The sequence below is a fragment of the Gigantopelta aegis genome, chromosome 14 (assembly GCF_016097555.1).
Source record: "Gigantopelta aegis isolate Gae_Host chromosome 14, Gae_host_genome, whole genome shotgun sequence".
In the NCBI taxonomy this organism is placed as follows: Eukaryota; Metazoa; Mollusca; class Gastropoda; order Neomphalida; family Peltospiridae; genus Gigantopelta; species Gigantopelta aegis.
The window spans coordinates 54919129-54946769 of NC_054712.1; the positions used below are offsets into that span (position 1 = coordinate 54919129).

Below are 27641 nucleotides of genomic sequence, written 5' to 3' on the forward strand. Positions count from 1 at the left end.
TGGAGGGATTTGTGAAAATGGAAGGAATTGACACTTCAGAATGCCCTGTTTGTAGCAAGACGTTTCCAGTGTCATCAATTACAAATCACGTGAACGAGTGCTTGAACAACTCGGCTCAGAAAAGCAAACCATCAACTAGTCTTGGGAAACGTAAATCTGATACAAATAACACGGTTTCGGCATGGAATTTCCTCACATCAGCCTCAGGGAATACAAAATCAAGCAAAAAGTTAAAAGTAAACGATACCAAAATATCTCCAGATTCTAAAAGATCAAATGCTCATTTGTCTTCCGTTTCTTGTTTGACAAAACAACCAGATGCATCAGTTAAGAAGGAAAACATCGGGAGTGAAAAAGAAAGCATAAACGATAGAAATGTTACGCATAATTTCTCGAATATGACAGTAAAGTCGACTTCATGTTCAAAGACTGATTTAATACCTTTGGCAGAAAGGATGCGTCCCAAGACACTAGAAAACTATGTAGGGCAGGACAGTGCTGTTGGCGAAAAGAGTCTTCTCCATTCTCTTTTACAAAGTCGGCAGATTCCATCAATGATCTTGTGGGGACCACCTGGCTGTGGGAAGGTTATTGAATTTTAAGTAATAAAAGGCATGAGTTCCACTCGTACCCCCTTTCAATGGTTAGGGTTACTTTTAAACTTAGGGTTAGTCTTAGAGACTTTGATATAGAGGGGTACAGGTCAAACTCTTTAAGTTTGTAATAAAATATTACAGTGCGGCAGTGATAAGAAATACATTCCAAAAAGCAACGGTAAACAATAAATGCTGGAAATATCCAAGACTTTGCCCCCAAATAAGGGGTGGGACGAAGCCCAGTGGTAAGAGCGTGCCTGATGTCTGGTTGGTCTAGGATCAATCCCCTGTGTGGCCAGTTGAGCTATTTCTTTATCCAGTCAGTGTAGCATGACTGGCTACAGACGGCGAATTGATCCTAGACCAACCACGATTTACGACAAGTGCTGACCACTGGGTTTTGTCCCACCACTTATTTTAGGGCAAAATAGAAGTCCTAAAACTTGCCTTGGCTATATGAAAAGTGTGAAGGAAAGCTTTTAGGAAACCAAGGCAGATGAGGAGGATATATAAATATATAACTGTATATACATATATTTACCTTTTCTGTGCAATCCATGTTTTTTTAGGACACCCTCCCCCCCCACCCACCCACCCACCCAAAAAAACCCAACAACAAACAAACCAAACAAAGCCCTAGGAAAAAAAAATGCACAGCGTCACTCAATTCTGTAACTGATAAAAAAAAGAGAAATATTTAGAGTCCATTCATTAAGTATTTCCAAGGTGAGCAGCACTGAATAGTTTCACCTTTAGGAAGATGAGCTAGTTACATATTTTTTATTATTTTCTGTTTTAGACTACGTTAGCCAGAATAATTGCAAACAACTGTAAGAGTTGTGGCAATGTGAAATTTGTTCAGCTGTCAGCGACTACATCTGGGATCAGTGACGTCAAGCAAGTCATTGCAATTGCAAAGAATGATCAGAAACTGCTCGGACGAAAAACAATTCTCTTCTTGGACGAAATTCACAGGTTCAACAAAACTCAGCAGGTACAGAATATTATAATTTTCATGACCAGGATTTTATATAATGGAAGTGGAGGTACACTGTCTTTTATAAGTGTTATGGGGTGATGGGCAAATATAAATGTGGTCGGGGGAAAAAAAGAGGTGTGATTGGTGGGGGCCACAGCCCTCTATGTTAACTTTTCCATCTAGGAGCCAGATGGCATCTACTTGTATTTTTATATAGATAATATGAAATATTTTGGTTGCCAAATGAACAAAATGATCACATATCATATGCAACAAAATCTGTTTCAGTGTACCGGGCTGGGCCATGACCTCCATCCTGTCTACACTAGTGCAGATTGGTTTTTGTCAGCTTATACATCCTGCTACCACTGCCGCCTACCTTTCATACTTACAGTTGTAACCTCTCTTGCATTCGGTAGATGTAAATGCTTATTTTTCTCAGACGACCTGCTACTTTCAAAGTTACGAAATAAGCATATGGGAGGGTGTGTGTGTGTCAGTGGAGCAGCTGCTTTGTATCATTTGGCTGAATGATGTTGCCAGTTCAGACTTCCCCAAAACCAGTAGAAGATATGGCTTTGAATAATTTTAGCTTAATATCTGTACAAATTTAGGGTATGTATTCTTTATGTAATTAGTGATCATATTACAGCTTTTCTTGTGCAGACATATTACATATTTGTAGTTTATGATTTAAAAATATCCATTTAAGCTCTATGTTCTAGGAACACAAAGTTTTAAAAAGCCATTTTGTCGAAAGGCAAATTACAAATACCAGATAAAATGCAGCTTCTAATCACTTAGTTTTATGTTATTCTTTTGTTGTGTACTATGTAAATTACATTCCAGGATTCTTTGCTTCCACATGTTGAGGATGGGACTATTGTGTTGATTGGCGCCACCACCGAGAACCCATCCTTTCAAGTGAACAGTGCTCTACTCAGTCGGTGTAGAGTTATTGTCCTAGAGAAGCTGTCCGGTACAGCTGTGGAGAGAATTTTATACAGAGCAGTCGACGAGATGAATGTCCAGGTTGTTGACAGCGAGGATGATGTGGCTGATGAAGATGTTGAAGATGACGGTCAAGGTCAAACAGACAGGTTCATTTGCATTTTATTTTGATAAGAAGTGATAGGATATTAAACAAGATTTTATGTTATATCAAAGTTAAAGTTTAACGACACCACTAGGGCACATTGATTTATTTATAATGGGCTGTGGGATGTCCAAAGTTTGGAATTTTGACATATAGTCTTAGAGAGAAAACCTGCTACAGTTGTTTTATTATTAGCAAAGTATCTTTTATATGCACCATCCCACAGACATGACAGCACATACCACTTCCTTTGATATACCAGTAGTGGTGCACAGGCTGGAACGAGAATTAGCCCAATGGGCCTACTGACGGGGATCGATCCTGGATCATCCATGCATCAGGCAACCTCTGTACCACTGGGCTGTGTCCTGCCTTTTATGTTGTATCAGTTTATTTCTCAAGTGACATACAGTGAAACCCTACTGGCCCCGGTGGCGTCGTGGTTAGGCGATCGGTCTACAGGCTGGTAGGTACTGGGTTCGGATCCCAGTTGAGGCATGGGATTTTTAATCCATATACCGACTCCAAACCCTGAGTGAGTGATCCGCACGGCTCAATGGGTAGGTGTAAACCACTTGCACTGACCAGTGTTCCATAACTTGCTCAACAACAGCCATGGTTTGTGCTATCCTGCCTGTGGGAAGCGCAAATAAAAGATCCCTTGCTGCCTGTCATAAAAGAGTAGCCTATGTGGCGATAGCGGGTTTCCTCTAAAAAACAGTGTCAGAATGACCATATGTTTGATGTCCAATAGCCGATGATAAGATAAAAAATCAATGTGCTCTAGTGGCGTCGTTAAATAAAACAAACTTTACTTTTTACAGTGAAACCCCTAGAAACCAGACCCTCAGTAAACTACATCAAACAACAGCTCAGACCATGTATTAGTAGCAAAACAGTTAAACCTGAAATGCAGATGGTAAAACATTATACCTCTTAGTAAACTTGGATATATGAAAGGCTGAGGTAAATGCTGCAGAAAATAAATGTTTAACAGACCCTTTGATGCTGATAAAAAAGGTTGTGGTATGTGCTATCCTGTCTGGGATGGTGTGTATAAAAGATCCTTTCTACTAATGGAAAAATGTAGTGGGTTTCTTCTTTAAAGGAAACATGACACGAGACCATATTATAGCTCATTTTAAAAGCAAAATGATATAAAAATAATATACAAATAACTTTATAACAATAAAATACGTGTAGTTAACTTAAAATGAAGAAATTATGCTAATCAGTATCAAAGTACGATTTATGCATATTTATTTGTGAGCGTTCGGAAAAAAAGGGAAGTGACGTCAGAGCCGCTGTACTCTTCCATTGTTGTTAACTGTTTATATATGGAGTAAGGGGCTTACGATCTTTTCAGTCCAACAGTGCCGTACTGCGCGGCCTTTGGGTGTAAAAATAAACAGTTTAAACGATCAGGATTGTCTTTTTATGGTTTTCCAAAGGATTGTATCCGAAGAAAGACGCGTGTATTTTATCGCAAAAGAAAAGATTGGACACCAACACCGCATAGTACTTTGGTGTCGGCCTATTTACAGCCCAGAGCCCGAATGTTACCCGGAGACAAAAACAGTACTCGGTTGCGAATGCCGAGGTGTACATTGTACATATTTGGCACAAAGATACACCTCGGCATGATGTATTGATATATGTTATTTTTTTTTTGGGGAAAAAAAAAAAGAAGATTTTTCATGTTAGGGCTGTAGGCCTACATAACAAAATCTGTATTCACCGTCCGAAGAAGGAAACGTCAATAAGTAATTAAATATGGCATATACAAACATGGGATTTGGCATGAGGATACATCTCAGCACAATGTATTTAAATATGTTTTTAAAAAAAACCGTGTAGAAAACAATAATAATTTTAAATAATGTTTTTAATCACAAAAATGTTCCTCAATGCCCGAAGCCCCAAAGTAACACGAAGTTCAATACAAAATAAACCACTACTGTCGGTGTCGAAATAACTATTATGTTTCATCCACGGGCTGACTTGAGAATCAGAGTGTTGTTTTAGTTAATTGGTCCTTTCTTTCCGTGGCCTGCACATGTGATTCCTGATTGGCATGTGTATATTGCAGGGTATCGACCAGGTAAGTGATTACCACAGTCTAGACATACGTACAAAATACGTGCCAGTTTTTTTAAGATCACAGGGTATTGTGACGTAACCTGTCGCGACTGTAGTACAATGTTAATGGACATTATCAGCCGCCCTGCTTCATTACTGTAAACAATGCTGTAAAACCCTTGATTAAGTAGACTTTCCCATCTAAAATTACAAAACTGACCAATTACGTAGTACCAAAGAAAAAAAAAAATTATCACTTGGGTATCGTGAGTGGTCATTTTTACTCTAACGCACCCTACCAATAGGCCTAATAATATGCTACTTTTTTTATGAGAGAAAAATACTATAACCCCATTTCGTTCTATTGATGCAAATAGAAATATATTTAGTTTAAAAGTTGATTATACTCTCAAGTCATTTATGTTGTTTTACAAGTCAGGTTAATGAAAGTGAAGCGCCTTGTCGTAAATTAGAGCGTTTGTTTACACTGTGCATACAGATTTCATTATGTACAGCCCGAACATAAAAAATGCGATATTTTCTAAAAAAAAACCACCCAAAAAATGTTTGTCCTACATATATATTTTTTACATATTTAAATACATCATATCGAGGTGTATCTTTATGCTAAATATGAACAGTATACACCTCGGCATTAGCATCCGAGTTTTGGTTTTGTCTCCGGGTTACTTTCGGGCTCCGGGCTGTAAATTGGTCGACCGGTCTGGTCTGGCACCATCGGTTTCTCCACCCTCCGACTCGCTATCCGTTTTTTCTTCAGTATCACTGTTGTAAGTAAATGTGTGTCTTTCTTCATTTACTAACAGCTCATATTGATACGGCAAAACGTTTTGCGAACGAACACTCATTGTTTTGGTAAGCTGTGCAAGTCTTAGATTCTTTATGAGTGGTACGGACTAATGCTTTTAAGTGTAAGGCTTCAGATCAAGCGACGCGTCTCTGACGTCACGGACCTCGTGATTGCCCTGCTCATTAAAGATCGGCATTTCCGCTAAGAGCTCGTATCTGGGTTTTTTTTTATGGAGATATTTTAAGTACGGTAATTAATTTTTATTTTTATTTTTTTTAGGTGATTCAATTTATAATTAATTGTACATGGTTGGTGCCAAATATAGGTTACGTGACATGTTTCGGAATTATCAAATGTTTGACATCCAATAGCCGTCACTGATTAATAAATCAGTGTACTCTAGTGGTGTCGGTAAACAAAACAAACTTTTTAACTTTGTTTTGTGCAACCATGTGTGAATGATCGAATCCTGGCAAAACAATTACATTTTGGTCATCCGGTCAATGTATAAATAACTTCCTAAAAAAACAATTGTCTGTTTTAATTACAACATTAGCCCAAATTACATAAAACTAAATAATTTGTTTCGCTTCCATTCCAGTCCACCGGTATTGATTGAACGCCAGGCACTGAAGTCGCTTGCACTTCTGTGTGATGGAGACGGTAGGATTGCGTTAAACGGTCTCCAGATGGCCGTCCAGTCACGGGTCGCTGATTTCAAGCAGCAGAGTGGAGCAAGTGATGGTGGCCATAAACACAATGTCGTCATCACCACAGATCACGTAAAGATTGGGCTGGAGAGATCTCATGTGCCATATGACAGGACAGGTTTGTCATTTATTATCTGCATGGTTCAACATAACCGAGTTAATAAAAAACACCATATAAAGCACACATGCAATAACAAGTGTAATGGCGTAATTTTGGGAAGCGACATCATAACAGGACAGCAGTTTACCAAAATATACGATATACTTTATCATATTACAAAACATAAAAAAGTACTTATTGTTTATTACAGTTACATTTGGACAGTAATGTCATCAAGTATGTTTTGGTGTAAAGACTTTAGATCTTATTTCAGGTAAATCACTTAAATTTATATTTGGAATTATCCCTGTAGTATTGAAAAATTCCATTATTATTTTTATATGTGTGCACTCATGTGGGTGGGAGTTAAAACTACAAGATAAAGTAAAGTAAAGTTTGTTTTATTTAACAACGCCACTAGAGCACATTGATTTTTAATCTTATCATCGGCTATTGGACGTCAAACATATGGTCATTCTGACACTGTTTTTTAGAGGAAACCCTCTTTCACCACATAGGCTACTCTTTTACGACAGGCAGCAAGGGATCTTTTATTTGCGCTTCCCACAGGCAGGATAACACAAACTGTGGCCTTTGTTGAACCAGTTATGGATCACTGGTCGGTGCAAAACTTCAAGATAGATTTTGATTTTGTCCCAGAATAATATACGCTAATTAAAGATGATTCATTTTTACCATAACATTAAATAACAATAATTGTAAAAATGTAGGCCTACTAGATAATTATGGTGCATCCAATCCATTCCAATAAGCTGTTGATTTCCAGATTTTAAAAATACATGCACTGTCTGCAATATGTGTTCAGCTCAATTCTTTTAGAAAGACCTGGCCCAAAACCACAGAAGCTTGAGTCTGGCACTGTCAAAATATAGAGCATGTTCTGTCTTCTGTCTTCTGCTGCTTTAGTTCACACCAGCACAGATGCAGTGTGTTTTGTAACATTTAGTTTAAATGCGTTCTTTCTTCTTTTTAACTGATACAATACTCGCCAGACACTAAAATCGATGGTCGCCCAACGGATTACCTTTGTAAAAATTCTTAGTCGCCTTTAGCCAATAAAGGTCACCAGGGGTGACCAGGCGACTGCTAATTTTCAACCCTGTCATTCTGTTGACAACAGGTATTAATTCTAGACATAGTGGTCAGTTGTATGGAAATACACATTGTGTCATCAACAGGTGTTATAATTCTGTTTACAGGAGAGGAGCACTACAACATCATATCAGCTATGCATAAGGCTGTGCGTGGATCTGACCCCAGTGCTGCCCTCTACTGGATGGCCAGAATGTTACAAGGGGGAGAGACTCCGCTATATGTTGCTAGGCGACTTGTAAGAATGGCAAGTGAAGATATAGGTAAGTTGAGTTAATGGTTATGTAATTTCAATCTGTGAAGTACTCTTTTGTTATAAATGTTTGGATTGGTCCAAATAATACCATGCGACTGCATGAATCTCAGTGTTGCACTATTTTAGGTAGTGCTTAGAAACAAAATAGATCATTTCAGGTGTTTCAATATCAAATGTCTTATGTATCAGTGATGCTGTATTTAAGTTGTATTTGTGTTTTGTAGGTTTAGCTGATCCAGCAGCGCTGGTACAAGCGGTAGCCACATATCAGGCTTGTCACTTTATCGGAATGCCAGAATGTGAGGTAACATTCAGTTCCAAAATTACTTAATGTCAAAAATACCATTACATTGATTTAGTTTTAACCTAGAAGTATCACGATACTGTAGTTAGCAAATATTTTTTATTAACAGAACACATTTTGTACATGACAACATTGCAACGCCAAGGACAGTGTATTGATATAGGTGCCTTAAATGCTACAGAATAATATTCTTATAACTGAACATGGTAATAATTTCATTTCTTGATTGATATCATCAAAGGCTGTGGTATGTGCTGTCCTGACTATGAGGAAGTGCATACAAAAGATCTCTTGCTGCTATTCGTTGTGGTAGCGTGTTTCTTAACTCCATCTGTCAACCCAGTATTTCAAATAGCTATTGGTTAGATACCAAATAAGTATTTTTTTAAATTTAATGAGTTGTCTTTAAACAAACATTCGTTTTCTTTAAACTGAATCTTCTATTGGTTTTGATGCGACTGTTTCAAGACACCTCTCACTCTGGTTCCCCATCACTCCTGCTACACTAATGAGCGTCTTAGCTCAGAACAGTGGAGATAATAAAACAGGTGGCTCATCACTCGTCAGGGTCCAACATACTCGGACAATAGCTGTATTTTTTCATTGCTTTGTCATTCTTTGTTATACCACGATCATAAGGGACCAAAACCGTACCAGCTCTGTACAGGACGTTCCTACACAGCACAGTTCTGCACAGGATGGTCTATAGTATACGCTGCAGTGAACGGTTACCAGTCGTTACCAGTTGATGTTTGTCTACACGTGTACTGAGATATGGGGGGGAGGGGGGGGGTCAGTAATAATAAAGAAAATATATGTATATTGTGGATACTAGTATTAAAAAATATATATAGTGATGACAGCTCTGTACAGGACATTCCTACACAGGGCGGTCTAGTATTTTATATACTTAGATATGGTGGAAAACACATTAACAGTAAAGGTAATAAATATATTGTATAATACTCAATGCGTTCGTGTTGACACTGTATAAAAACGTGTGCATGGGTACACTTTGCTGCATAAAAACTCAACTTTGCCACCCAAATATTTTTAATGTACTTTTCCCAATTAGATAGACATTAATAAAAATGCAACAAAACACATTCTGATATTTAAAATATTAATTTACTGTTAAAACAAACTGATACATAATTTCAAGTCACTCAGTTGGTCGCTTATAACCTGAAGCTAATCAGAGACAAACCAGGTTTCTGGGACCCTGACGATCATCGCGCCATCTGGAATAGAGTTATCTCCACCTGTTTCAGCTAAGACACTCATTCACAAAGAGTAATTGTTAGCTCCCGTTAGTATGTAAATTAAAAAAAAATTAGTACACTGGTGGCACCTAAGCATTTGTACCGGCCTCGGTGGCGTCGTGGTAGCCATCGGTCTACAGGCTGGTAGGTACTGGGTTCGGATCCCAGTCGAGGCATGGGATTTTTAATCCAGATACCGACTCCAAACCCTGAGTGAGTGCTCCGCAAGGCTCAATGGGTAGGTGTAAACCACTTGCACCGACCAGTGATCCATAACTGGTTCAACAAAAGCCATGGTTTGTGCTATCCTGCCTGTGGGAAGCGCAAATAAAAGATCCCTTGCTGCTAATCGGAAGAGTAGCCCATATAGTGGCGACAGCAGGTTTCCTGTCAAAATCTGTGTGGTCCTTAACCATATGTCTGACGCCATATAACCGTAAATAAAATGTGTTGAGTGCGTCATTAAATAAAACATTTCTTTCTTTCTTTCTAAGCATTTGTGTTATATTTTAAAGTTAAAATCTTTTTATTTTAATATTTGTTTCACCGCCACAGTACAATGGAACAATAAACGTGTTACTACTGAAAGTTAAAAATGATTTATTTTTTTTAAACTTAAGTAATAGCGCTTTTTTTTAGTGGCAACCCCCTGTATTTACTGACCTGCATAACAGCATATAAGTCTGAGCAGCAAACATTAAAACAACCACTTCCGTCGCTATTGTTCACAGAAACAACAAACGGGGAATGGATCTGACTTTTTTTAAGTTCTAGACAGCAAACACTTCCTAGTATAGTTTGCTTCAGGTTAATTTAGATTATGCAAATAAGATAAATATAAATGGTGTTCCATGCTCCTTAGTTTGAATAACACAAAATAACAATAAAAAAGCCCATGTCCAAATTTATGATCAATATGCAACAAAAGTTGTCCGTTATTAACTGTGTAAATGAGTACAAACAGTGTTTGTTAGGCATATAGAACAATCGATGATAATTATGAAACAGACTATAGCTAAAAATAGGTCATGCTGTAAGATTTATTCGAAGTATGCTTGGATATTTGTGTTAACAGATAAAACAATCCATTTATTTCATTTATGGATTCATAAGTTACAATAAGGTATGTATTGAAGCTTCTATATAAACGTATTTACGTTGATATACAAGGTTGATCATTACAGTGGTGACAGACACGTGTTGACAGGTGATACAAAAACATGTTGATCGAGGCTGGCAAAAGTATACTTTTAGTGCATTAATTACGTTTTTCAGTTTTATGCATATATTCACAATCAAGATGTGTTGTTTTAACAATTGTTTTATGAATTAAATTAATGTTGTTTGTTTACAAACATACCCCAACACTTGTTTCAAGACGTAATATTACATAATTAACATGCACAGACTAAATATTAATACAGACTAATGTGACCTGAGTGTACTGCACAAGTAGTAAATATTAATACAGACTAATGTGACCTGAGTGTACTACACAAGTAGTAAATATTAATACAGACTAATTTGACATGAGTGTACTACACAAGTAGTAAATATTAATACAGACTAATGTGACATGAGTGTACTACATAAGTAGTAAATATTAATACAGACTAATTTGACATGAGTGTACTACACAAGTAGTAAATATTAATACACACTAATGTGATCTGAGTGTACTACACAAGTAGTAAATATTAATACAGACTAATGTGACATGAGTGTACTAGACAAGTAGTAAATATTAATACTCGATGTGGTACTATCTTTAATGGCTCCCTGTAATCTCAATATTAATACTCGATGTGGTACCATCTTTAATGGCTCCCTGTAATCTCAATATTAATACTCGATGTGGTACCATCTTTAATGGCTCCCTGTAATCTCAATATTAATACTCGATGTGGTACCATCTTTAATGGCTCCCTGTAATCTCAATATTAATACTCGATGTGGTACCATCTTTAATGGCTCCCTGTAATCTCAATATTAATACTCGATGTGGTACCATCTTTAATGGCACCCTGTAATCTCAATATTAATACTCGATGTGGTACCATCTTTAATGGCACCCTGTAATCTCAGTATTAATACTCGATGTGGTACCATCTTTAATGGCTCCCTGTAATCTCAGTATTAATACTCGATGTGGTACCATCTTTAATGGCTCCCTGTAATCTCAGTATTAATACTCGATGTGGTACCATCTTTAATGGCTCCCTGTAATCTCAGTATTAATACTCGATGTGGTACCATCTTTAATGGCTCCCTGTAATCTCAGTATTAATACTCGATGTGGTACCATCTTTAATGGCTCCCTGTAATCTCAGTATTAATACTCGATGTGGTACCATCTTTAATGGCTCCCTGTAATCTCAGTATTAATACTCGATGTGGTACCATCTTTAATGGCTCCCTGTAATCTCAGTATTAATACTCGATGTGGTACCATCTTTAATGGCTCCCTGTAATCTCAGTATTAATACTCGATGTGGTACCATCTTTAATGGCTCCCTGTAATCTCAGTATTAATACTCGATGTGGTACCATCTTTAATGGCTCCCTGTAATCTCAGTATTAATACTCGATGTGGTACCATCTTTAATGGCTCCCTGTAATCTCAGTATTAATACTCGATGTGGTACCATCTTTAATGGCTCCCTGTAATCTCAGTATTAATACTCGATGTGGTACCATCTTTAATGGCTCCCTGTAATCTCAGTATTAATACTCGATGTGGTACCATCTTTAATGGCTCCCTGTAATCTCAGTATTAATACTCGATGTGGTACCATCTTTAATGGCTCCCTGTAATCTCAGTATTAATACTCGATGTGGTACCATCTTTAATGGCTCCCTGTAATCTCAGTATTAATACTCGATGTGGTACCATCTTTAATGGCACCCTGTAATCTCAGTATTAATACTCGATGTGGTACCATCTTTAATGGCACCCTGTAATCTCAGTATTAATACTCGATGTGGTACCATCTTTAATGGCACCCTGTAATCTCAGTATTAATACTCGATGTGGTACCATCTTTAATGGCTCCCTGTAATCTCAGTATTAATACTCGATGTGGTACCATCTTTAATGGCTCCCTGTAATCTCAGTATTAATACTCGATGTGGTACCATCTTTAATGGCTCCCTGTAATCTCAGTATTAATACTCGATGTGGTACCATCTTTAATGGCTCCCTGTAATCTCAGTATTAATACTCGATGTGGTACCATCTTTAATGGCTCCCTGTAATCTCAGTATTAATACTCGATGTGGTACCATCTTTAATGGCTCCCTGTAATCTCAGTATTAATACTCGATGTGGTACCATCTTTAATGGCTCCCTGTAATCTCAGTATTAATACTCGATGTGGTACCATCTTTAATGGCTCCCTGTAATCTCAGTATTAATACTCGATGTGGTACCATCTTTAATGGCTCCCTGTAATCTCAGTATTAATACTCGATGTGGTACCATCTTTAATGGCTCCCTGTAATCTCAGTATTAATACTCGATGTGGTACCATCTTTAATGGCTCCCTGTAATCTCAGTATTAATACTCGATGTGGTACCATCTTTAATGGCTCCCTGTAATCTCAGTATTAATACTCGATGTGGTACCATCTTTAATGGCTCCCTGTAATCTCAGTATTAATACTCGATGTGGTACCATCTTTAATGGCTCCCTGTAATCTCAGTATTAATACTCGATGTGGTACCATCTTTAATGGCTCCCTGTAATCTCAGTATTAATACTCGATGTGGTACCATCTTTAATGGCTCCCTGTAATCTCAGTATTAATACTCGATGTGGTACCATCTTTAATGGCTCCCTGTAATCTCAGTATTAATACTCGATGTGGTACCATCTTTAATGGCTCCCTGTAATCTCAGTATTAATACTCGATGTGGTACCATCTTTAATGGCTCCCTGTAATCTCAGTATTAATACTCGATGTGGTACCATCTTTAATGGCTCCCTGTAATCTCAGTATTAATACTCGATGTGGTACCATCTTTAATGGCTCCCTGTAATCTCAGTATTAATACTCGATGTGGTACCATCTTTAATGGCTCCCTGTAATCTCAGTATTAATACTCGATGTGGTACCATCTTTAATGGCTCCCTGTAATCTCAGTATTAATACTCGATGTGGTACCATCTTTAATGGCTCCCTGTAATCTCAGTATTAATACTCGATGTGGTACCATCTTTAATGGCTCCCTGTAATCTCAGTATTAATACTCGATGTGGTACCATCTTTAATGGCTCCCTGTAATCTCAGTATTAATACTCGATGTGGTACCATCTTTAATGGCTCCCTGTAATCTCAGTATTAATACTCGATGTGGTACCATCTTTAATGGCTCCCTGTAATCTCAGTATTAATACTCGATGTGGTACCATCTTTAATGGCTCCCTGTAATCTCAGTATTAATACTCGATGTGGTACCATCTTTAATGGCTCCCTGTAATCTCAGTATTAATACTCGATGTGGTACCATCTTTAATGGCTCCCTGTAATCTCAGTATTAATACTCGATGTGGTACCATCTTTAATGGCTCCCTGTAATCTCAGTATTAATACTCGATGTGGTACCATCTTTAATGGCTCCCTGTAATCTCAGTATTAATACTCGATGTGGTACCATCTTTAATGGCTCCCTGTAATCTCAGTATTAATACTCGATGTGGTACCATCTTTAATGGCTCCCTGTAATCTCAGTATTAATACTCGATGTGGTACCATCTTTAATGGCTCCCTGTAATCTCAGTATTAATACTCGATGTGGTACCATCTTTAATGGCTCCCTGTAATCTCAGTATTAATACTCGATGTGGTACCATCTTTAATGGCTCCCTGTAATCTCAGTATTAATACTCGATGTGGTACCATCTTTAATGGCTCCCTGTAATCTCAGTATTAATACTCGATGTGGTACCATCTTTAATGGCTCCCTGTAATCTCAGTATTAATACTCGATGTGGTACCATCTTTAATGGCTCCCTGTAATCTCAGTATTAATACTCGATGTGGTACCATCTTTAATGGCTCCCTGTAATCTCAGTATTAATACTCGATGTGGTACCATCTTTAATGGCTCCCTGTAATCTCAGTATTAATACTCGATGTGGTACCATCTTTAATGGCTCCCTGTAATCTCAGTATTAATACTCGATGTGGTACCATCTTTAATGGCTCCCTGTAATCTCAGTATTAATACTCGATGTGGTACCATCTTTAATGGCTCCCTGTAATCTCAGTATTAATACTCGATGTGGTACCATCTTTAATGGCTCCCTGTAATCTCAGTATTAATACTCGATGTGGTACCATCTTTAATGGCTCCCTGTAATCTCAGTATTAATACTCGATGTGGTACCATCTTTAATGGCTCCCTGTAATCTCAGTATTAATACTCGATGTGGTACCATCTTTAATGGCTCCCTGTAATCTCAGTATTAATACTCGATGTGGTACCATCTTTAATGGCTCCCTGTAATCTCAGTATTAATACTCGATGTGGTACCATCTTTAATGGCTCCCTGTAATCTCAGTATTAATACTCGATGTGGTACCATCTTTAATGGCTCCCTGTAATCTCAGTATTAATACTCGATGTGGTACCATCTTTAATGGCTCCCTGTAATCTCAGTATTAATACTCGATGTGGTACCATCTTTAATGGCTCCCTGTAATCTCAGTATTAATACTCGATGTGGTACCATCTTTAATGGCTCCCTGTAATCTCAGTATTAATACTCGATGTGGTACCATCTTTAATGGCTCCCTGTAATCTCAGTATTAATACTCGATGTGGTACCATCTTTAATGGCTCCCTGTAATCTCAGTATTAATACTCGATGTGGTACCATCTTTAATGGCTCCCTGTAATCTCAGTATTAATACTCGATGTGGTACCATCTTTAATGGCTCCCTGTAATCTCAGTATTAATACTCGATGTGGTACCATCTTTAATGGCTCCCTGTAATCTCAGTATTAATACTCGATGTGGTACCATCTTTAATGGCTCCCTGTAATCTCAGTATTAATACTCGATGTGGTACCATCTTTAATGGCTCCCTGTAATCTCAGTATTAATACTCGATGTGGTACCATCTTTAATGGCTCCCTGTAATCTCAGTATTAATACTCGATGTGGTACCATCTTTAATGGCTCCCTGTAATCTCAGTATTAATACTCGATGTGGTACCATCTTTAATGGCTCCCTGTAATCTCAGTATTAATACTCGATGTGGTACCATCTTTAATGGCTCCCTGTAATCTCAGTATTAATACTCGATGTGGTACCATCTTTAATGGCTCCCTGTAATCTCAGTATTAATACTCGATGTGGTACCATCTTTAATGGCTCCCTGTAATCTCAGTATTAATACTCGATGTGGTACCATCTTTAATGGCTCCCTGTAATCTCAGTATTAATACTCGATGTGGTACCATCTTTAATGGCTCCCTGTAATCTCAGTATTAATACTCGATGTGGTACCATCTTTAATGGCTCCCTGTAATCTCAGTATTAATACTCGATGTGGTACCATCTTTAATGGCTCCCTGTAATCTCAGTATTAATACTCGATGTGGTACCATCTTTAATGGCTCCCTGTAATCTCAGTATTAATACTCGATGTGGTACCATCTTTAATGGCTCCCTGTAATCTCAGTATTAATACTCGATGTGGTACCATCTTTAATGGCTCCCTGTAATCTCAATATTAATACTCGATGTGGTACCATCTTTAATGGCTCCCTGTAATCTCAATATTAATACTCGATGTGGTACCATCTTTAATGGCTCCCTGTAATCTCATCTCAATATTAATACTCGATGTGGTACCATCTTTAATGGCTCCCTGTAATCTCAATATTAATACTCGATGTGGTACCATCTTTAATGGCTCCCTGTAATCTCAATATTAATACTCGATGTGGTACCATCTTTAATGGCTCCCTGTAATCTCATATGGTCTCAATATTAATACTCGATGTGGTACCATCTTTAATGGCTCCCTGTAATCTCAATATTAATACTCGATGTGGTACCATCTTTAATGGCTCCCTGTAATCTCAATATTAATACTCGATGTGGTACCATCTTTAATGGCTCCCTGTAATCTCAATATTAATACTCGATGTGGTACCATCTTTAATGGCTCCCTGTAATCTCAATATTAATACTCGATGTGGTACCATCTTTAATGGCTCCCTGTAATCTCAATATTAATACTCGATGTGGTACCATCTTTAATGGCTCCCTGTAATCTCAATATTAATACTCGATGTGGTACCATCTTTAATGGCTCCCTGTAATCTCAATATTAATACTCGATGTGGTACCATCTTTAATGGCTCCCTGTAATCTCAATATTAATACTCGATGTGGTACCATCTTTAATGGCTCCCTGTAATCTCAATATTAATACTCGATGTGGTACCATCTTTAATGGCTCCCTGTAATCTCAATATTAATACTCGATGTGGTACCATCTTTAATGGCTCCCTGTAATCTCAATATTAATACTCGATGTGGTACCATCTTTAATGGCTCCCTGTAATCTCAATATTAATACTCGATGTGGTACCATCTTTAATGGCTCCCTGTAATCTCAATATTAATACTCGATGTGGTACCATCTTTAATGGCTCCCTGTAATCTCAATATTAATACTCGATGTGGTACCATCTTTAATGGCTCCCTGTAATCTCAATATTAATACTCGATGTGGTACCATCTTTAATGGCTCCCTGTAATCTCAATATTAATACTCGATGTGGTACCATCTTTAATGGCTCCCTGTAATCTCAATATTAATACTCGATGTGGTACCATCTTTAATGGCTCCCTGTAATCTCAATATTAATACTCGATGTGGTACCATCTTTAATGGCTCCCTGTAATCTCAATATTAATACTCGATGTGGTACCATCTTTAATGGCTCCCTGTAATCTCAATATTAATACTCGATGTGGTACCATCTTTAATGGCTCCCTGTAATCTCAATATTAATACTCGATGTGGTACCATCTTTAATGGCTCCCTGTAATCTCAATATTAATACTCGATGTGGTACCATCTTTAATGGCTCCCTGTAATCTCAATATTAATACTCGATGTGGTACCATCTTTAATGGCTCCCTGTAATCTCAATATTAATACTCGATGTGGTACCATCTTTAATGGCTCCCTGTAATCTCAATATTAATACTCGATGTGGTACCATCTTTAATGGCTCCCTGTAATCTCAATATTAATACTCGATGTGGTACCATCTTTAATGGCTCCCTGTAATCTCAATATTAATACTCGATGTGGTACCATCTTTAATGGCTCCCTGTAATCTCAATATTAATACTCGATGTGGTACCATCTTTAATGGCTCCCTGTAATCTCAATATTAATACTCGATGTGGTACCATCTTTAATGGCTCCCTGTAATCTCAATATTAATACTCGATGTGGTACCATCTTTAATGGCTCCCTGTAATCTCAATATTAATACTCGATGTGGTACCATCTTTAATGGCTCCCTGTAATCTCAATATTAATACTCGATGTGGTACCATCTTTAATGGCTCCCTGTAATCTCAATATTAATACTCGATGTGGTACCATCTTTAATGGCTCCCTGTAATCTCAATATTAATACTCGATGTGGTACCATCTTTAATGGCTCCCTGTAATCTCAATATTAATACTCGATGTGGTACCATCTTTAATGGCTCCCTGTAATCTCAATATTAATACTCGATGTGGTACCATCTTTAATGGCTCCCTGTAATCTCAATATTAATACTCGATGTGGTACCATCTTTAATGGCTCCCTGTAATCTCAATATTAATACTCGATGTGGTACCATCTTTAATGGCTCCCTGTAATCTCAATATTAATACTCGATGTGGTACCATCTTTAATGGCTCCCTGTAATCTCAATATTAATACTCGATGTGGTACCATCTTTAATGGCTCCCTGTAATCTCAATATTAATACTCGATGTGGTACCATCTTTAATGGCTCCCTGTAATCTCAATATTAATACTCGATGTGGTACCATCTTTAATGGCTCCCTGTAATCTCAATATTAATACTCGATGTGGTACCATCTTTAATGGCTCCCTGTAATCTCAATATTAATACTCGATGTGGTACCATCTTTAATGGCTCCCTGTAATCTCAATATTAATACTCGATGTGGTACCATCTTTAATGGCTCCCTGTAATCTCAATATTAATACTCGATGTGGTACCATCTTTAATGGCTCCCTGTAATCTCAATATTAATACTCGATGTGGTACCATCTTTAATGGCTCCCTGTAATCTCAATATTAATACTCGATGTGGTACCATCTTTAATGGCTCCCTGTAATCTCAATATTAATACTCGATGTGGTACCATCTTTAATGGCTCCCTGTAATCTCAATATTAATACTCGATGTGGTACCATCTTTAATGGCTCCCTGTAATCTCAATATTAATACTCGATGTGGTACCATCTTTAATGGCTCCCTGTAATCTCAATATTAATACTCGATGTGGTACCATCTTTAATGGCTCCCTGTAATCTCAATATTAATACTCGATGTGGTACCATCTTTAATGGCTCCCTGTAATCTCAATATTAATACTCGATGTGGTACCATCTTTAATGGCTCCCTGTAATCTCAATATTAATACTCGATGTGGTACCATCTTTAATGGCTCCCTGTAATCTCAATATTAATACTCGATGTGGTACCATCTTTAATGGCTCCCTGTAATCTCAATATTAATACTCGATGTGGTACCATCTTTAATGGCTCCCTGTAATCTCAATATTAATACTCGATGTGGTACCATCTTTAATGGCTCCCTGCTCAATATTAATACCTGTAATCTCAATATTAATACTCGATGTGGTACCATCTTTAATGGCTCCCTGTAATCTCAATATTAATACTCGATGTGGTACCATCTTTAATGGCTCCCTGTAATCTCAATATTAATACTCGATGTGGTACCATCTTTAATGGCTCCCTGTAATCTCAATATTAATACTCGATGTGGTACCATCTTTAATGGCTCCCTGTAATCTCAATATTAATACTCGATGTGGTACCATCTTTAATGGCTCCCTGTAATCTCAATATTAATACTCGATGTGGTACCATCTTTAATGGCTCCCTGTAATCTCAATATTAATACTCGATGTGGTACCATCTTTAATGGCTCCCTGTAATCTCAATATTAATACTCGATGTGGTACCATCTTTAATGGCTCCCTGTAATCTCAATATTAATACTCGATGTGGTACCATCTTTAATGGCTCCCTGTAATCTCAATATTAATACTCGATGTGGTACCATCTTTAATGGCTCCCTGTAATCTCAATATTAATACTCGATGTGGTACCATCTTTAATGGCTCCCTGTAATCTCAATATTAATACTCGATGTGGTACCATCTTTAATGGCTCCCTGTAATCTCAATATTAATACTCGATGTGGTACCATCTTTAATGGCTCCCTGTAATCTCAATATTAATACTCGATGTGGTACCATCTTTAATGGCTCCCTGTAATCTCAATATTAATACTCGATGTGGTACCATCTTTAATGGCTCCCTGTAATCTCAATATTAATACCCGATGTGGTACCATCTTTAATGGCTCCCTGTAATCTCAATATTAATACTCGATATGGTACTATCTTTAATGGCTCCCTATAATCTAAGTTGGGGAAACAATTAATCACCGCCTTCATTTGTTTTTCATGGCGAGGTCTCAGTAATTGCTGTTTCTTGCAGGTGATACTTGCACAGTGTGCGACCTATCTAGCGAGGGCCCCTAAGTCTATAGAGGTGTACGCGGCGTACAGTAAAGCCAAGGCCGCCATCAAGAACCACGAAGGACCTCTTCCAACGGTTCCACTTCATCTGAGAAATGCTCCAACCACGTTAATGAAAAATTTAGGTACCATCCTTTATGACCATCATACATTTGTAGTTTATATTTCGTTTCCAACTTCATGCTTAGGATATTGATGAAACTGCTTCAAGTGGCATTCATTCATTCATTCATTCATTCATTCATTCATTCATTTATTCATTAATTTTTCTCATATATCACCCTCTGCCCAGTGTTCTCGCTGGGTGAAAATTAAAGGAGGGCGGCCGCTCGGCACCACACCCTTCAAAAAAACACCAAAAAACCCCCACTAATAAACGAAAAGCAAAAAAAAAAAAAAAAGGGGGAGGGGGGAGTAGTTTGGTTACCATATTGTTGTGTGTTGATAGACTTTGAGAAAAGACATACTCCTTATTTTGCCTACAAAAAAGTGCAAAGGGGTTTATAAAAAGACTCGTCTTTTAATTGAACCGAAGATGATATCGGTCTGACATTCACGGGCAGTTCCGGTTTTGCTGGATCGATCAAAGTTTTAATATTATTTTTAATAAAGATTTCAAGATATACGAAAAACAATAAAGATGTTTGTAAAGTGATCTCCTAATGTCAGATACATTTTTGTTATTTCTATCTTCATCGAATGAATCAATCGCTGTGATAAAATATTATCATCAACTGATAAAAAGTTTAGTTTTTGTAAAGACAGTGTATATATTATTTGGCACTCAAGATAAATGTTTTAATGATAAACACTACCACTTCCGTTGTTTTTATAAGCGTTCATATCCCCTCAAAATGAAAAGTTTACAATATTTTATAAAGAACTGCTGAATAAACAGAATAACAGAAAGTAAAAATCATCAGTTTCAACCAATTATATCTGCAACTGAGGACAAAATATCAAACGATAGTGGAAACAAAAGACAGAATGACCGTTCTGATCACGTGACAAATTTGGCGCCAAATAAGAGGGTTTTTTTTCAATCGGAGATTGCCGAATCCGTAAAAAATAAAATGTTTTCATTGCTTACATAAAATATAACTTTTATTGTGTCTATCAAACATACAAATGGATACAGATATTGGACAAAATAGAGGCTCTTAAAAAATATTGTTAAATTACGTAAATGTTTCGTCAATTGCTTTTTCGTACTCAACGCAGCTTGTTTCCTTTGATGTCCAGTGTGCAGACTGATCGTTGTTTTTTGTGTAAAAAAAAGTGCATTTGGAAATAGCAGAGATAAGTGCTGAAAAATAAAGGAGGGCGCTCAAAAATAAAGGAGGGCGGGGAACATGAAAGGAGGGCAGCAAAATGGAATAGGGGGGCTGGGCGCCTCTGCTTAAATGGAGCAGCGAGAACACTGCTCTGCCTGTCATTCTCATTATCTTAATATAAAAAACTTTCCAATTCATTCATTCATTCATTCATTCATTTTAACTTATTTCCGTGCTTAAATCCAATGAATCAGTGGACCCATTGGGCCGTTTCTCATTCCAGCTAGCACTCCATAACTGGTGTAACAAAGGCCGTGGTATGTGCTATCTTGTCTGTGGGTTGGTGCATATAAAAGATCCCTTGCTGCTAATCAAAAAGAGTAGCCCATGAAGTGGCAACAGCGGCTTTCTTCTCGTGTGTGGTATTTAATACGTCAAATACCATATAACTGTAAATAAAAATGTGCTAATGCATTCTTTCTTTCTTTTATATCCAATGAAGGTTTATGCACACTGTCCTAGACACACACCTTAGTTATCTAGGCTGTCTGTCTAGGTCAGTGGGTTAATGGTTGACCATTGGTTAGTTAGTTACAACTCACTCTGGGTCAGAGCTAGTATGAGGAATATACACGATAAACTCAATACCTACCAGTCGCATAGCTTAACCAACTGACATTACTGGAATATTTAATCTGTAATTGGCTGGGGCAGGATGTATATGAAGGGGAGAGGTATGATGGTTCATAGTATCAATCCCCATCAATGGAACTGTTTTACAACTCATCCCGTTTAGTGCTCCAAAACTGGACAATCAAAGGCTATGGTGTGTACCATCCTATATGAGAAAGTACACATAAAAAATCTCTTACTGCTGTTTGCTAGGAGTAACCTATGTGGTGGCAGCAGGTTTCCCATGTCATCATGAATTGTTGGCATTTAGAATGGCCTCGTATAATTTGCTAATATGCTGTTATTTGATTTTCAATGCAGGTTATGGTAAAGGTTACAAGTACAACCCAGAATTCTCCGAACCCGTGGAACAGGAGTATTTGCCAGACTGTTTGAGAGGAACAGACTTCTTCAAGTAGTTAATACACAAAAACTACTTCTCTATTAACTGTGGGATACAATACACCAAAACCCTGTTCTCTATAACCGTGGTACACCATACACAAAACCCTGTTCTCTATAACCGTGGTACACAATACACGAAACCCTGTTCTCTATAGCCATGGTACACAATACACAAAACCCTGTTCTCTATAGCCGTGGTACACCATACACAAAACCCTGTTCTCTATAACCGTGGTACACAATACACAAAACCCTGTTCTCTATAGCCATGGTACACAATACACAAAACCCTGTTCTCTATAACCGTGGTACACAATACACAAAACCCTGTTCTCTATAGCCATGGTACACAATACACAAAACCCTGTTCTCTATAGCCGTGGTACACCATACACAAAACCCTGTTCTCTATAGCCGTGGTACACCATACACAAAAGCCAGTTCTCTATAACTGGTACACAATACACAAAACCCTGTTCTCTATAGTCGTGGTACACAATACACAAAACCCTGTTCTCTATAGCCGTGGTACACCATACACAAAACCCTGTTCTCTATAGCCGTGGTACACCATACACAAAACCCTGTTCTCTATAGCCGTGGTACACCATACACAAAAGCCAGTTCTCTATAACTGGTACAAAATACACAAAACCCTGTTCTCTATAACCGTGGTACACCATACACAAAACCCTGTTCTCTATAACCATGGTACACACTACACAAAACCCTGTTCTCTATAACCGTGGAACACCATACACAAAACCCTGTTCTCTATAACCGTGGTACACCATACACAAAACCCTGTTCTCTATAACTGGTACACAATACACAAAACCCTGTTCGGTACACCATACACAAAACCCTGTTCTCTATAACCGTGGTACACCATACACAAAACCCTGTTCTCTATAACCGTGGTACACACTACACAAAACCCTGTTCTCTATAACCGTGGTACACACTACACAAAACCCTGTTCTCTATAACCATGGTACACACTACACAAAACCCTGTTCTCTATAGCCGTGGTACACCATACACAAAAGCCAGTTCTCTATAACTGGTACACAATACACAAAACCCTGTTCTCTATAACCGTGGTACACCATACACAAAACCCTGTTCTCTATAACCATGGTACACACTACACAAAACCCTGTTCTCTATAACCGTGGAACACCATACACAAAACCCTGTTCTCTATAACCATGGTACACCATACACAAAACCCTGTTCTCTATAACTGGTACACAATACACAAAACCCTGTTCGGTACACCATACACAAAACCCTGTTCTCTATAACCGTGGTACACCATACACAAAACCCTGTTCTCTATAACCGTGGTACACACTACACAAAACCCTGTTCTCTATAACCGTGGTACACACTACACAAAACCCTGTTCTCTATAACCATGGTACACACTACACAAAACCCTGTTCTCTATAGCCGTGGTAGCTGACCCATAACTGCTTTAAAGGGGGAGGGCAAATTAAGTCATCCCAGCAAATTAAGTCATACAAACACTTGATTGCTTTTATTGTAGTTTTGTTCAAATGAAGCAGTGTCACTGTGTTTGTGATAAGGGAGAAGAGGAATCCATTATAGAGATCATATGGGTCGTGAACATCCTGGAAAGTCCTGGGATGATCAGATGTCATTTTCCGGCTTGGAAAGTCTTACAACCGAACATTAATGTTGTTTGTTAATTAATTCCCCCCCCCCCAATAAAATAAGCATTGTAATGCTGTTAGATTCTGTTGATATCAACATAAAAAAATCATATAAAAAGGCATGGAAAGTCCTTTAATTTGGTCCAGATAAAGAGTAAATGTTGCCAGTGCCTTGAGTCCCAAACATTAAATTAAAGATTGTTTGTCACAGTGAAGTGCAATTTTTAAATGACTAGAGTTGATGCCTTGGACATCCTGTGTTCTTTTCTTGATCTCTTAATCAGTGAATACACCTTGGTCATCAATCAGAGATGTAAAAACCTCCAGATGTTTTTGGAAGTATGGATTTTAGAACTGATCCTTGTTCTTTGGTGATAAACTCGCTTCAATTCCCTTACTTTTCAAGACCCTGCAAAGTTTTCTATAATTTTTGTCCCATGTAATTTTCCTATCTGATAAAGCTATATAAAGAGCTAGATGTGCTAGACACTAAAGTCGAATGTGGTCCCAAATAAATAGTGCTGTATGTATTATATAGATTTCATGTATGATCATTAAGCTGATGGAAAGAAATAAGCACCAACAGAGATTTAAATCCCTACAAGCATACATGGCCGTAGCTAGGATTTTTTGTTGGGGGAGGGGGGGGAGGCAACTGAGTAGTTAATAGTCTAAAAGTCCTTAAACGGTTAAAAATAATTTTCTTTTAAGTTTCTATAATTTTTTCTGGATTTTTTTACTGGACAACTGCCCCCTTGCCCCCCCTCCACTCCGCTAGCTACGGCCCTGGCATAGAAAAAGTTGTGGTATGGGGCTGAATGTCAGTAGTGTTGAATTGACTGCCAGTAATAGAGTCAACTTACGACTTTTGTTTGATCAACTTACCATTTGTGTGATCCCTTGGTACTCTCCATCAGGATATATTGTGATCACTTGTGAAGCATTCATGTGAGCTGGTGACATTTACAACATTTGTATATTAGTGAGAAAATGTGTGTGTGGTGTGTGTGTGTTGTATGTGCTGAGGCTTATAGATACAATTATAAAATTATTTTTTCCAGTGCAGATCATAGTGCCCGTACTACATGTAGGTGGTTATGGGAAAGAAATATTGATAAATTGGACACTGCATTCCATGTACTTTGACATAACTTCAAACAGAAGTTCACTGTTGTATCTATTTAAAAAAGTTTAAAATGTATCCATTAATTTATTTCAGTCCCTGATTTACATGACAGACAACTCATGCTGAGGACAAAACATGAGTCGCGGACAGCACCAGTACATGACATAATTATTAGATTTTAAATAAACTTTCATATTCATATATGTAAACTATACAAAACATGTAAACAAAACAAGACAAATAATACCACTATGGTTTATAAATGTAATAATGAAAAACTGTTATGGTTTCTGTCAATCTAAGTTATAGAAGAGGGATTAAATACGGGAATCAAGATAATAAGTATAAATAAATAAATAAATAAACCAATAATAATAATAATTTAAAAAAAATTAAAAAGTAGAAACAAAACACAAAAGACACACACACACACACGCTTACTAACTCGCATAGGTAATTTTACCCTTCGTACCTTCTGGCAGAAAGCTTGCATGGGTATGTTAATGTTAGCAGCTGTGACATAATTATACATGGTCACCGATTACACATAAGCTGTAATTTTGTGTTAATACAAAGCGAACGAAGGACCGTGTATTCGTACACAATGTAGTTTCTGCACTATGATGAAGATCAATTATAAACTCTCAGTCTGTTACCGTGAATCTCTTCCAATCTGGAAGTGGGGTTTGGTGCAACTCTGGTAAGTGAAGTTCTGTGTGGACTCCACTGCGACTTGCACTATGATGAAGATCAATTATAAACTCTCAGTCTGTTACCGTGAATCTCTTCCAATCTGGAAGTGGGGTTTGGTGCAACTCTGGTAAGTGAAGTTCTGTGTGGACTCCACTGCGACTTGCACTATCATGAAGATCAATTATAAACTCTCAGTCTGTTGCCGTGAATCTCTTCCAGTCTGGAAGTGGGGTTTGGTGCAACTCTGGTAAGTGAAGTTCTGTGTGGACTCCACTGCGACTTGCACTATCATGAAGATCAATTATAAACTCTCAGTCTGTTGCCGTGAATCTCTTCCAGTCTGGAAGTGGGGTTTGGTGCAACTCTGGTAAGTGAAGTTCTGTGTGGACTCCACTGCGACTTGCACTATCATGAAGATCAATTATAAACTCTCAGTCTGTTGCCGTGAATCTCTTCCAATCTGGAAGTGGGGTTTGGTGCAACTCTGGTAAGTGAAGTTCTGTGTGGACTCCACTGCGACTTGCACTATCATGAAGATCAATTATAAACTATCAGTCTGTTGCCGTGAATCTCTTCCAATCTGGAAGTGGGGTTTGGTGCAACTCTGGTAAGTGAAGTTCTGTGTGGACTCTGCGTAAGATGAAGATCAATTATTCTCAGTCTGTGTGACTGCAACTCCACTGCGACTTGCACTATCATGGATGACCAACTTCCAATTCAACGTTTGTGCAATTCTTTATGTTGGTGCTACCCAAAAACTGTTCCTGCCCTTGTTCTTTCATGAAAAGCTTAAAGTAACCCACTATTTTTCAAAGTGTTTGGCATTTTTGGTTTTTGCGGGGATGGGGTGGGGTGGGGGTTGTATTTTGTTTCGTTTTAGTGCCCAAGTTGCTTTGGTCCTAGGATCAAAGACGATGGTTTGAGTTCTGTCTATGGGAAAGTGCATGTAAAAGATCACTTGCTGTTAATGAAAACAATGTAGCAGATTTCCCTATAAGATTATAATGTTAAAATGACCAAATGTTTACAATGCTTTCAGTGGTGTCGTTAAACAAAACAAACTTTTAACTTAGGGACACATGGCATAGGCGTACGGGCTCCAAATTTTGGCCGAATTAAACCAAAATGCCAGAATTTGGACAACATTTATTCACATAAACATTGCTGCCAAACAGCTATATGGGGAAGCAAACGGATCATTACGCATTTTAACATGGACTATAACTACGGGTACGGGTTGAAACGGTTTCAGTCCACCTTATTTTGCCCGAATTTGAGAAGTTGTTCCAACACTAGGGGTCTATTGGCCCACGTTCCAACTGTCTCGTACGGCATGAGACGCCACGACCCTCCCGCCAGCCCTTCTTCCTCCTGTCTCGTACGGCATGAGACGCCACGTCCCTCCCGCCAGCCCTTCTTCCCCCGTCTCGTACGGCATGAGACGCCACGACCCTCCCGCCAGCCCTCCTTTAAACTGTCTCGTACGGCACACGAGATGCCACGACCCTCCCGCCAGCCCTTCTTCCCCCTGTCTCCGGCGGCACATGAGACGCCACGACCCTCCGGTCAACCCTCCTTCCCCGTGTATCGTACGGCATGAGACACCACAACCTCCGGTCAACCCTCCTTCCC

The 27641-nt window shown here is 38.2% G+C and overlaps 1 protein-coding gene across 2 annotated transcripts; it reads left to right on the forward strand.

Moving 5' to 3' along the window:
• LOC121388669 (ATPase WRNIP1-like) lies at positions 1-25901 on the forward strand. 2 transcript variants are annotated; one of them, XM_041520113.1, is made up of 8 exons: positions 1-587; positions 1396-1590; positions 2425-2675; positions 6163-6389; positions 7592-7747; positions 7965-8044; positions 20120-20285; positions 22428-25901. In XM_041520113.1, the coding sequence occupies exons 1-8, from the start codon at positions 18-20 to the stop codon at positions 22523-22525; spliced, it is 1743 nt and encodes a 580-aa protein (XP_041376047.1). In that variant the 5' UTR covers positions 1-17; the 3' UTR covers positions 22526-25901. The 2 variants fall into 2 exon arrangements, with proteins under 2 accessions (XP_041376047.1, XP_041376048.1); XM_041520114.1 differs by having other exon boundaries at positions 1-236.
• Positions 25902-27641: the final 1740 nt, after the last annotated feature.